This window comes from Scyliorhinus torazame, chromosome 21 (genome assembly GCF_047496885.1).
Source record: "Scyliorhinus torazame isolate Kashiwa2021f chromosome 21, sScyTor2.1, whole genome shotgun sequence".
NCBI classification, from domain to species: Eukaryota; Metazoa; Chordata; class Chondrichthyes; order Carcharhiniformes; family Scyliorhinidae; genus Scyliorhinus; species Scyliorhinus torazame.
In genome coordinates, this window is record NC_092727.1 from 129535685 (window position 1) to 129548383 (window position 12699).

The window sequence follows — 12699 nt, forward strand, 5'->3', positions numbered from 1 at the left end:
GCAAGGTAGCACAAGTGGACAGCACTGTGGCTTCACAGCGCCAGGGTCCCAGGTTCAATTCCCTGCTGGGTCACTGTCTGTGCGGATTCTGCACATTCTCCCCGTGTCTGCGTAGGTTTCTTCCGGGTGCTCCGGTTTCCTCCCACAGTCCAAAGACGTGCAGGTTAGGTGGATTGGCCGTGCTAAATTGCCCTTAGTGACCAAAAAAAAAGGTTAGGAGGGGTTATTAGGTTACGGGTATAGGGTGGAAGTGAGGGTCGATGCAGACATGATGGGCCGAATGGCCTCCTTCTGCACTCTATGTTCTATGTTTCAATATTTAAGGACTTTTGTTCTCTTTGGACTTGACTGTTCCAACCCACTCCTAGCAGGCTTCTCACATCTACCCTCTGTAAACCTGCGGGCATTCAAAACTCTGCTGCCTCTGTCCTAACTCATGTCATTGTACTTGCTGATCAACATTGGCTCCCTATTATACAGAAGCTCAACGTAAACATTTTCTTCCTTGTTCCCTGGCCTCACCCTTGTTTTTTCTGTTATCTCCTCCATCCCTGCAACCCTCCAAGATCCAAGAACTTCTCCAATTCTGGTCTCTCAACCATCCCTACTTTTAACCACTCCATCATGGACAGAAATTCCTTCAGTTGCCTGACCTCGTAGTTTCTCCACCTCTCTTTACGATGTTCTTTAAAACCTAATGCTTTGACCAAGGTTTTGTCATCTGTCCGAATATCTTTGTCAGCTTTTGTTTAATAATGCACCTTGGGATGTTTTACTATATAAACAGGTTCTATATAAATGCACATTCTTGTTGTTATGGGTCAGACAGCTGCCACGCCTGGTACAGTGTTACCTGGCTGATTTAGGGCCAAAGAGTCTTGTCACTCCTCTATAAGCAGGTTGGGAGAGAAGGCCTCTGAATGCAAAGTTTATTTAGCAAACAAAGACCTGATTTACCAGGACTGAGGATTTGAATGGGATCCATATTATTAACCTCATTTCAAGAATCAATAGCCAGAACTGTAGGGATAATCTATTAAACCTGAGCTCACAGCCAGACCCTCCATTATTCACACTTGGCGTCAGATGTGACTCTCTTGTAATAAATCTAACTGATGATTCAAGTTCCCACTGTGAATAAGTTGTCAATCAGCCTCAGGTTTCGCAGTCTGGGGTGGGGTTGCACAGCTGTTTTCCAACTGCACCTTTCTTAAATATTTAACAAATTTCACCTTCTCACCATCCTGAGCAGTTTAATATGTTTAATTTTAAGGCGAGTTCCGTGTTCCGTGTTGCAGCATTCTGGAATCTTCCCGTTACGCATATCAAGTGGTGAGAAACCCGTTTGCGCCATGTGTTTTACTGGTGTAAGAGTGTCCATTGTGGTGGATGGAGTGCACTTATTCCCCCCCAATGGCTCTCCGACCATATTGGTAAAGGCTGAAATATAGGTGCCCATGGCTCATGCCTGAAACATGGGCTCGGGTCTTTTCATAATAATAATGTTTATTAGTGTCACAAGTAGGCTTACATTAAAAATGAATTGGGTACTCTAAATTTTCTTTTTAAATATTTCTTTAAAACACTGCAATGAAGTTACTTTGAAGAGCCCCTAGTCGCCACATTCCGGAAAGCTGTTTGCTAACTTGCTGACTGCCATTCAGCCCACAATGAACTGCCTCCTCTCGTCTGATACTTCCCCTGATTGCACTCCCTCTCAATTACCTCCTCCCCCAGAACATTCCCTTTCCCCAATTGTCTGCTCCCTCCCCACTGTCCCCGGCTCAACCTCCCCTCCCTCTTGATCACCCCACTGATTCTCAACTTGCCCCCTCCCCGCCTCGCAATCATTCTGCAGGAGGGCTGGAGCTCTCCAATGTACAAGTGAACCCCAGGTGGCATTGCTCATAGAAAAGAATGGAACTCACTGCGTGGGGGCACGTTGAGTTTTGTGGTGCTTTCTGTAATATTCAAGTTGAAAGATTTTGTAACGTACTTTTACAATTTACATGAAGAAAGTATATTCTGGGGAAAATAGTTACTGGATGAGAGGGAGGCCTGTACCATCAGTTCGCACTGTGTACTGAAAGTAAACCTCATTCATTTTACAGACGTCAAATCTGGAGTTGATTATCAATAAGGCCCTGTTTTCTAACCTGGTGCACCCCCGCCCCCCCTCTCTTGTCCTTGTCTCTGCCTGTGCTTGCGCTTGTAGCTTTCGCTCTAAAATTCACTCCTGCCATGCAATGCACCCAATGCTCTCGGGCTCCAGAATTAATGATTAACTCATAGTAGAGGAAGGAATCCGGGAAATTTGGTGAGAAAAATGTTTAACGTGTTAGCTCCTCTGCAAATTGTATCCTTGCTGTGGATATCCCGGTGCCCTGTGGCTGCCGTTTGTGCTTTGTCAAGATGCAGCACAGCCCCACCCTGTGCTGTGACCTCCACCGTCGAGCACAACGAGAAAGGCAATGTCAAAGGAACGCCCTCTTTTCCTCGTTAGAATCACTGAATCTTACAGCACAAACATGGGTACATCTGAACAGGAGGGAGTGTGTTCAGCCCCTTAAGGCTGTTCCACCATTTAATAAAAGAATGGCTTATCTGTGACCTAACTCCATACCCCTGCCTTAGCCCCATATCCCTTTGAATAGTAAAAATCTATCAATTCTAGATTTAAACTTTGCAACTTACCTAGTATTAATTACCATTGGCAGAAGAGCGTTTCAAATGACTACTACTTCCTGTGTTAAAGATTTCCTAATTGTACTCCTGAAAGATCTGATCCTAATGTTCTCGACGGCCTCTAAATCTGTGCTTGAAAGAGCGTCTTACTATCCACCCTATCTTTTCCATTTGTTTTAATATCTTGAAAATTTATATCAAGTCACCTTCAAAATTCCAGGGAATAAAACCACAGTCTCTCCTCGGAGTCCAGAAGATGCCATTCAGCACATCCTACACATGTCAGCTCTTGGGAAGAGTTAACGAGCAGTTAGTCCCACTCCTCCTGCCTTTTTCCTACACCCCCCCCCCCCCCCCTTGTCATACCCTAACCTGTTTGGATACGTATCCACGTTCCTTCATTATCTCTGAGTCACTGTCCTCTAATCAGGCAGAGTCAACACGGTTTTGTAAAAGGGAAATTGTGTTGACAAATTTATTAGAGTTCTTTGAAGATGTAACAAGCAGGCTGAATAAAGGGGAACCTGTAGATGGATTTACCGACCTCGTAGCGCCTGACTTGGTGAAGCGATGATGCCGTTGAATCCCACGAGGGGTCTCTCACGAGATTCGCGATGCTCTAAACGTCTCGGAAGACTCAACTGAATCATGCAAGGCGTCACGATGTGGATCTCACCTTGCTGGGGATATTTAAATGAGCCATTAAGCGCATTTAAATATGTCTGCGCTGGATTCTCCTGGCGCCTGGGACATGACGGTGCCAGGACGCGTTTAGTACTGCTCCACAAACTGTAACAACACCTGGGGGGGATCACCCAAGCCGTTAGAGAGCCCTGGGTGATTGGGCAGGGTGGCACCCTGGCATGCCTGCTGCCACCTGGGCACTGCCAGCATGGCACCTCGACACTGCTACTTGGGCACCCTGCCAGTGCCACCTTGGCAATTCCCAGGTGCCAGATTGCCCATGCCAGGAGTCAGACCCAGGGTGCCTTGCCCGTAAGAGGTAGAGTGGAGGGGGTTGCACAAAGACCCTGGAAGAGGTCAGTTGAGTGCAGGGGGGTGGGGGGGCTTCCGGAGGCTGCGGTGGGTTCGCTCAGGAGGGTTGAAAGGTCGGGGGTCGAAAGGTCCCGCCCCAGAAAATCCTGGCTGTGGTAGTCACCATTGATGTATATATTGTATATATAGGATGTTGATATAGGTGCTTTACGGTAAGGCCCCTGTACTACAGGTACGGGGGTAGATCCCTGCCTGCTGGTTCCGCCCAGTAGACGGAGTATAAACATGTGTGCTCCCACTAGAGCAGCCATTTCGACAGCTGCTGTGGGAGGCCACTCATCTCAGTGTAATAAAGCCTCGATTACATCCTACTCTCGTCTTTGTGTGATTGATCGTGCATCACTGGCCATAGAATCTTACAGGACAGAAGGAATCCATTTGACGAGCTGAGCTTGTCAGTGCAGGAAATGATGTAAATGTGGCCTCGACGGAGCGTTTCTTGCCGAAATAAAAAAGACAGCAGCGCCGGGAAACACCCCGCTCAGCGCTCCCGAAACCAGACTGCATTCAGATTTCCAAAAGGCATTCAAAAAGGTGCCACGCAAAAGGTTACTGCGGAAGACAAGAGCTTATGGCAAATAAAAGGAACATATTGCGCATGCTGGAATCTGAAACAAAAACAGAAAACGCTGGAAAAACCCAGCAGATCTGGCAGCATCTCTGGAGAGAGAAACAGAGTTACTGTTTTGAGTCCGTATGATTCTTCTTCAGAGCTTTGATGTCATAAATATCCTGAAATTTCCCAATTTATGTCTTGAACATGTTCAGTGACTGAATTTCATCAGCCCTTTAAGGTAGAGAATTCCAATGTCTCATCACCCTCGGAGTAACGACAATTCCTCCTCATCTCAATCTAACATGGCTTGCCCCTTATTCCGAGGCTGCGTCCCCTGGTTCTAGATTCACCAGCCCAGAGGAAACATCTTATCCACATCTACCCTGTCACGCCTTGTATCAATTTTGTAAATTTCAATGAGATCACCCCTTCAAAATTCTAGAGATACAGGCCCAGGCTCCTGTATTCCATCAACAAATTTGGGAATACTACACTTGGTCCTCCCATCCAAATCATTTCTATAGATTGTGAACAGCTGTGGTCCCAGCACTGATCCTCGCAGTACCCCCACTAGTAACAGCCCACTATCCTGAGAATGACCTGTCCATCCCTATTCTCTGTTTTCTATTTGTTCACCAAGTCTCAATCCATACCAGCATATTACCCTCAATGCCATGCGCTCTAATTTTGTTTAATAACCTCCTGTATAGGACCTTATCAAAAGCCTCCCAATTATGCCACATCTATTCATTCCCTTTTTATGCTACAGGTAAACTCAAAAAAACTCAAACAGGATGGAGGATTTGATCACTAACAGGAAACAGAGCATCGAGATAAATGGATAATTTTCAGGTGGTAAACTGTAACCGGAGCAGATCAGTGCTGGGGCCTCATCCATTTACAATCTATATATTTCTTTATAAATTTAGAGTACCCAATTAATGTTTTCCAATTAAGGGACAATTTAGTGTGTTCAATCCACCTAGCTTGCACATCTTTGGGTTGTGGGGGCGAAACCCACGCAGACATGGGAGAATGTGCAAACTCCACTCGGACAGTGCCCCAGAGCCGGGATCGAACCTGGGACCGTGAGGCAGCAATGCTAACCACTTCACCACCGTGCTGCATTTTATTAAAAATTTTCAAACAATAATTTTTCTGTTTTTACAACTCAACAAGGGATTATACATTAACTGGTAAATAACATTATTTAAATAATATAGTGAACTAACAACTACAACTAAAAAAAAAGCAAAAACACAAAATAGTGCTCCCCCCCCCCCCCCCCCCCTCGGTTGCTGCTGCTGTAATTTCTATCTATTCATTATCGTTCCGCGAGATAGTCAAGGAATGGTTGCCACCACCTGGAGAACCCCTGAGCTGATCCTCTCAACGCAAATTTTATTCGTTCCAATCTTATGAACCCTGCCATGTCGTTTATCCAGGCCTCCACGCCTGGGGGTTTCGCTTCCTTCCACATGAGTAGAATCCTACGCCCTACAATCTATATTAATGACTTAGATGGAGGGACTAACTTATACTGGAGTCAAATTTGCTAATGATACAGATAAGTGCTGAGGAGGCTGCAAAGAGTCAGAAAGGGGACAAGGACAGGATAAGTGTGTGGGCAATAATGTGGGAAAATATCCACTTTGTTGAGAAGAATAATAAAGCAGGATATTGTTTAAATGGAAAAAAATTGCAGAACGCCACAGTTCAGAGGGATCAAGTTGTCTTGTACCTGAATCACAAGGTAGGAAAGTGGAGGTAAGGCCACAATCAGATCAGCCATGATCTTATTGAATGGCGGAGCAGGCTTGATGGGCTGAATGGCCTCAACCTGCTCCTATTTCTTATGATCTTATAATTCCCTCTCTGGGTGAGATCTACTGGCCACGCTGCACCCGAGAAGCAGTGCGGCACAGCCAGTAGATGCTGGGAGATCCCTCTTCTAGAATCAATTAGCTCATCATGCCTCAGGAGATCCATCGCAATCTCGCGAGGTGTCGCGATGTGAATCTCACCCATTGTGGGCGGGGTCACTTTCTGGCAAATCTGCATATCAAAGTGAGACAGCTAGTCTCACTCTAATAGGCATTACCCAGATCTAACCATGGAGACCTTGGGTGAGCATTGTTCAGTACTGTCCCCACAAATGGGAACCCAGACAGAATGATACTCGTGGGGGTCTCCCAGGGGATTGGAGGTCCCCAGGTGTTTGCCCTCTGGGCAGGGTGGCACCCTGATATGGCTGATGCCACTTGGGCACCCTGGCAATGCCAACCTGACACTGCCAATGTGCCCAGGTGAGGCTCCCGATCTACCCGAATGGCCATTCAATCACGTCATGTTTCTCGGTGCTCCGAGCACCAGAAAACACCTGGCTAATCTCGTGCGCAATGGGACTGTTCCCTTTCAGTGGATTGCATCCTCTATCACCACTGTGGGAATATCATCAGCACTCGGCCTGAAACAGTTCAAGGATATCACTCACCACTAACTTCTCAGAGCAACTAAGGATAGCCAGTAAATGCCAGCCTTGCCAACAGCTCACATATTCTGGGAATAAATTTAAGAAACCCGTGGATTCCATGAGTTGCATCATGGGCATTTCCGATATAACATTCTTTTAAATTCCAGTCTCACTTCAAGTTTCTTTATAGGAAACATAGGCCGGGATATTGCGGGCCCACCATGGTTTACCGGATCGCCAAATTTTCCACCCCACCTGCAACAGGTCCCGCCCTGGAAAATCCCGACCATAGAATCTTACAGGACAGAAGGAATTCATTCGGCACGTTGTACTTGTGCTAGCTCTTTGAAATATCCATGCTCTTCAATCATAACCCTGCAAGTTTCTCCTTTCGAGGTATTTATCCTTTCAAATTGAATCTGCTTCCATCGCCCTTCCAGGCAGCGGATCACAACAACCCGCTGTGTAACAAAATTATCCTCGTGTCACCTCTTGTTCTTTTGCCAATCTTTATCCTCCAGTCACCAACCCTCTTGTGTGTGGAAACAGTTTTGCCTTAATTACTCAAACAAAACCCTCAAGGTTATAATTTTATTGATTTAGTCAGTCTTGCATCCTGAAGGAGTCCCATATCTGTTAATCATCCTCACACTTTTGATTTCTATGGTCCATGAGTCATTCTGTTATGAATTCCCCTGTTCAGTTTTGTGATAATCATTGACTTGCTATGTGCAATTTTCATTGGAATACAAACTTAGCTTTCTATAAATATAAACTTAATGAAGTGAATTATTAAACAGGGTGTTCTATCTGTAAAATCGCAGGTACTTTCAACCAGTGTATTAATCAAAAGTTTTACCCAGGTGTCTTTATTGATTAGGCAAATAAAGGACAACACAAGTATAACATCAAACCAACTTTATTTAACAACAATATTTACCCTTAAATTAACCCAATACCATTTACTAAAGATTCCCAAGTTTTGTTATACCACCCGTAAAGATGACTGGTTAAGCTGGTTGACCGGATACCGGGGCCCGCCCACAGGTGTCCCTCTCCGGTGGTGTTGTTTGCACATAACTTGTTGCCGTACACGGTAATGGTAGGAGCTCTGGGTGCCCCAGAGTCTGTCTCAGTCTGGGCTACCAAAACAAATCGCTGCATATCAATAGGATCGATGATCTCCTGGTGTGTGATTGATGGGGCAGGTCCAGGCATGTTCTGGCAGTTTGCCTGTGACATGTGTATTTGACTTTGGCCAAGTCCGAATACGCATCAGCCTGCCTGAGGTTTAGACTGCAGCTTAAGTTAAAGTGTTCAATTCATTAATTTAAAATGTCCAATTTAATCAGGCTCAAAACTAGGCCCTGTCAGGTTACCTCAAGATAATGTCACAGATCTTACTTCCTTTGGAGTTTATTTATGATTCCATTCACAGGATTGGAACCCAATCAGACAGCAGATCATATATGAGCATTGCGATGGAAGCGGGGTGGGGGGGACAATGAGGACAATGGTGTGAAGGACACTATCATTGTTTTGGAGTGCTTATGGAGAAGGAAAGTAATTTGATGCAGCAGAGGAATTGTTCTGGGCCATTTCAAAGGGCAGTTAAGTATCAGCCACATCATTGTGGGATTGGAGGCGCAATATAGACCCATACTGGGGAAGAGAGGCAGACTGACTTCCCTAAACGACATTAGTGAACCTGTTGGGTTTTTAACAAGAATCTGACATCTTCAGAACTAAATATTTCGAGTCTGTATGACTATTCTTCCGAGCTAAAGAGAAGGAGAGATGTGATGGATTATATACTATGTAAAATGGGGGTGGGGCGACTGGAGCAGAGTGGAAGGTCAGTGATCGGTGGGAGCTAGGAGAGATTGCAACAAAAATGTGTAGGTCACGAGATAGAGTAAGTATCAATGGCAGTGCGAAGGGTTAAATAAGATGCTGACAGTGGCATAAAGGTAAGATAGCAGAATGTGTTAACAGGAGAACAAATGTTAATGTTCAGTGAAAGCAAACCTAACAAACAAGTGACAGATGGCTCAATGGGGTTAGGGATAGTTTGCGTTGGGACAGAAAATGTTTAGGATTTTAAAAAAGAGTTCAGGATGGAGGAGAAAAGTCACAGTCCAAAGTTGCTTTGAACTCACGTGGTATGGATTATTAAACCAAAATGCAGGATTACAAGACAGCAACACAGTCACAACACGACTGTATCCGATCTGTATTCAGAATTTAGAAGAGGCAATTTCAGAGGAGGACTAATCTTAATAATATACAGATAGAAGAATTTGTGATTGAATGAGGTGGGAAGTGAGAGCTCAATGATCAAACAACCACCTTTTTGTTGCAATCTCTCTGATGTGGAACTTTTAAAATCTGCTTTGGTATTTTACTGTTATTGTGATCTTGCTGGCAGCTTTGTGTAACGTTTGTAACTAAATAAAGTGATATCAATTGTAAACTTTTTTCACATCACAGGGCAACTGAAATTAAAAGTGCACCACCCGTCAGGCTAGTTAATAATTGAGCTCCTGTTTGTTAAACATTGTGAGAATGACCGAAAAACTCTTAATTATATTTCCCCGCAACCGAGATGCAAAATGACCTTAAAACTCTGCACTCACTCCTCGAATGTTTTTCTGCTAATGGCATCAATCCCCTTGCCTCCTGTTTCTGGTTTGTGGAATTTCTGTTCATGTTGGTAGGATGTCAGTGAAAGGAGCACTTTCAGATTTCAGCTCAGCCATTACAGAGTTCAATATCAGATTCTTTCCTTCATTAAAGATACTCTAGGACATCACGGTAGCACAAGTGGATAGCACTGTGGCTTCACAGCTCCAGGGTCCCAGGTTCGATTCCCTGCTGGGTCACTGTCTGTGCGGAGTCTGCACGTTCTCCCCGTGTCTGCGTGGGTTTCCTCCGGGTGCTCCGGTTTCCTCCCACAGTCCAAAAGACGTGCAGGTTAGGTGGGTTGGCCCTGATAAATTGCCCTTAGTGTCCAAAAAAGTTAGGAGGGGTTATTGGGTTATGGGGATAGGGTGGAAGTGAGGGCTTCAGTGGGTCGGTGCAGACTCGATGGGCCAAATGGCCTCCTTCTGCACTGTATGTTCTACACACAAGGTCTTGTCTTAAGCAACAACTTTCAGAAGCAGGGCTGAAGTTTAAAAAAATTATTTGATGGGATGTGGATGTGGCTGGCGTGGCCGGTTGCTGCCCACCCCTAATTGTCCTTCAGAATGTGGTGGTGATTCACCTTCTTGAACCTCTGCTGGTAAAAAAGAATTGATTGCTCAGAAGTTTTGATCTCCGTCTTTTGCTAATGCATTTTTAAAGATTCATTCTTGGGATGTGGCTAGGCCGGCATTTATTGCCCATCCCTAATCGTCCTTCCAAACATGGCACTGTGCTGTAAGAAGTCTTACAACACCAGGTTAAAGCCCAACAGGTTTGTTTGGAATCACCAGCTTTCAGAGCGTATTTCCTTCATCAGATGAGTGTCACCTGAGGAAGGAGCTGCGCTCCGAAAGCTTGTGATTTCGAACAAACTTGTTGGACTTTAATGTAGTGTTGTAAGACTTCTTACTGTGTCCATTCCAGTCCAACGCTGGCATCTCCACATCATGGCTACCTTTTTGAACCACAGAAGTCCATGTATTGTAAGTACACCCAGAGTGCAGTTAGGGAGGGAATTCCAGGATTTTGACCCAGTGACAATGAAGAATGGGCGATATATTTCCATGTCAGAATGGTGTGACTTTGAAGTGGTTTGTTCCCATGCATCTACTGTCGTTGTTCTTCTAGGTGGTAAAGATCGCAGGTTTAGAAGGTACTGTTTAAGGAGGCTTGGTGAGTTGCTGCAGTGCATCTTGTAGATGGTACACACGGCTGCTACTGTGTACTGGTGATGGAGGCATGAATGTTTGTGGATCCTTTCTCATTCCTCTCGTAACCCTGATCTAGAGCTACCAATACTGGATGGATGAAATCCTGCAGGTGTAATCATGTGGCTTTTCACCATCAGCTGTCCTATCCCAATGTTTCCCGCCAGTGATCCCCAAGCACGTTGATCCTTATGGTGCATTGCACCCCAACTTAATCGGAAAGCGAACATGCTCTTCATTGCGCAATTGGATAAAGTTTGAACAGTCTTCAAACAGCCTTTTCTCTCCATCACCAATATTTTTATAACTAATAAGTCAAAGTGTTTAAAAATGGAAAGGTAGGTATTTTTAACGCGCCTTTATTATTCTCTTCCCCTGAGCTTTGTATACAGCAGTCTCCTGAAGAACAATCTTCTATGTCTGGTGACTCCATGGCAACCATTGAGAGTTAGCAACCCTACAGTGGGCACACATTGACCACACCCAATGAGAAGATCGGGTAAATCAAAAGCTTAAATGATGTCAAGCTTCAATCTGCAAAGCCTGTAAACGAGGGGTGGTGGAGGGGGTTGCACGTGGGAGAGCGTGGGAGTAGTGGCTGAGTCACGAACAATTGGAGCAGAACCTTAAATCTGGACCATTTAGCTGTGGAAATCAGAAAGTGCTATTTCCACAGGAAAGCTGGTAGATATCTTAAACTCCCTCCCCCAAAAGGTTGTAAATGCTGAAGGGACAATTGAAGTTTGCAAGATTGAGATTGATAGAGTCTTCTTGGGCCGGGGTATTAGAGATACTGCAGTGTCAGGTGTATAACTTAGTGAGGATTGAGGCCAATAACCTCAAATCCAACTGTTGATCATTTGTAAAGCAAATAATTTAGAGTTGCTATTTGAAGAACTGATTAATGTTGGATAGAGCCCTGCCTCTGTTAAAGCCATTGGTCTAGTCAGAGTGCACTTTATCAGATTCTCTCTGTACTTTAACCTGAAAGTGAATCACTGCCAACTGAAACTCTGACTTTACTTTTAGAACTGGTGTGACACATACCCACTCCCAACATCCGAAAATCTGATATCGGGGGCCCTTGCTTTTTGAGAACCCTCGTGTTCTGCTGTTTGCTTTTCCCACAGACTGGCTGACATTTCACTGCAATCAAAGTTGCACCAGGAAGAAGCTACATTGATTCCGAATCGTCAACCCACTATAAACCATGCATTTGTAAGCATGTTTACATCTGCATTCTCAGCTGGACCACTCAGAAGAAGAGCAGGAGAGCTCGTCTCAGTATATGGGGCCAAGATTTCAGCCCACGTGACTAAAAACAGATTATCTGGTCATTATCACATAGAACATACAGTGCAGAAGGAGGCCATTCGGCCCATCGAGTCTGCACCTACTCACTTAAGCCCTCATTTCCACCCTATCCCCATAACCCAATCACCCCACCTACCCTTTTTGGTCACTAAGGGCAATTTATCACGGCCAATCCACCTAACCTGCACGTCTTTGGACTGTGGGAGGAAACCGGAGCACCCGGAGGAAACCCACGCAGACACGGGGAGAACGTGCAGACTCCGCACAGACAGTGACCCAGGAGGGAATCGAACCGGGGACCCTGGCGCTGTGAAGCCTGTGGGAGCTTGCTATGCACAAACTGGTTGCCAGATTTCCCACATTACAACAGTGACTACATTAAGGTAATGAAAGCAGGAAATGCTTTACAAACTCAGCAGGTCTGGCAGCATCTGTGGAGAGAGAAACAAACTAACCTTTCGAGCCTATCCTCGCTTCACTGATGTTACCAGACCTGCTGTGTTTTCCCACCATTTTCTGTTTTTGTTTCAGGTTTTCAGCATCTGCATTATTTTACTTTGACTACATTAAGGCGCTTCGATCGCTGCAAAGTGCTCAGGGATGGCCTGAGGCCATTAAAGGTGCTAAATAAATGCAAGTGCTTTTTTATCCTAGCAACAGTTCTGCAGTGCCAGAGGCCTGTGTGGATGTTGTCCCATGTCCTTATGAGGAACAGAGAAAAC

The 12699-nt window shown here is 45.1% G+C and overlaps 1 protein-coding gene across 2 annotated transcripts in view; it reads right to left on the reverse strand.

Annotated features, from left to right (window-relative positions):
* cdk5rap3 (CDK5 regulatory subunit associated protein 3) overlaps positions 1 to 12699 on the reverse strand; it is an 84094-nt gene that overhangs the window by 34656 nt on the left and 36739 nt on the right. Inside the window, exon 1 of one of the 2 annotated variants that reach the window (XM_072487573.1) lies at positions 7103 to 7156. The exons of the other annotated variant lie outside the window; for it this stretch is intronic. Within the exon in view, the coding sequence (XP_072343674.1) occupies positions 7103 to 7141 (39 nt within the window). The 5' untranslated portion in view covers positions 7142 to 7156. Of the gene's footprint in view, positions 1 to 7102; positions 7157 to 12699 lie in introns of those variants that run through there. 2 annotated transcript variants of the gene reach the window in all.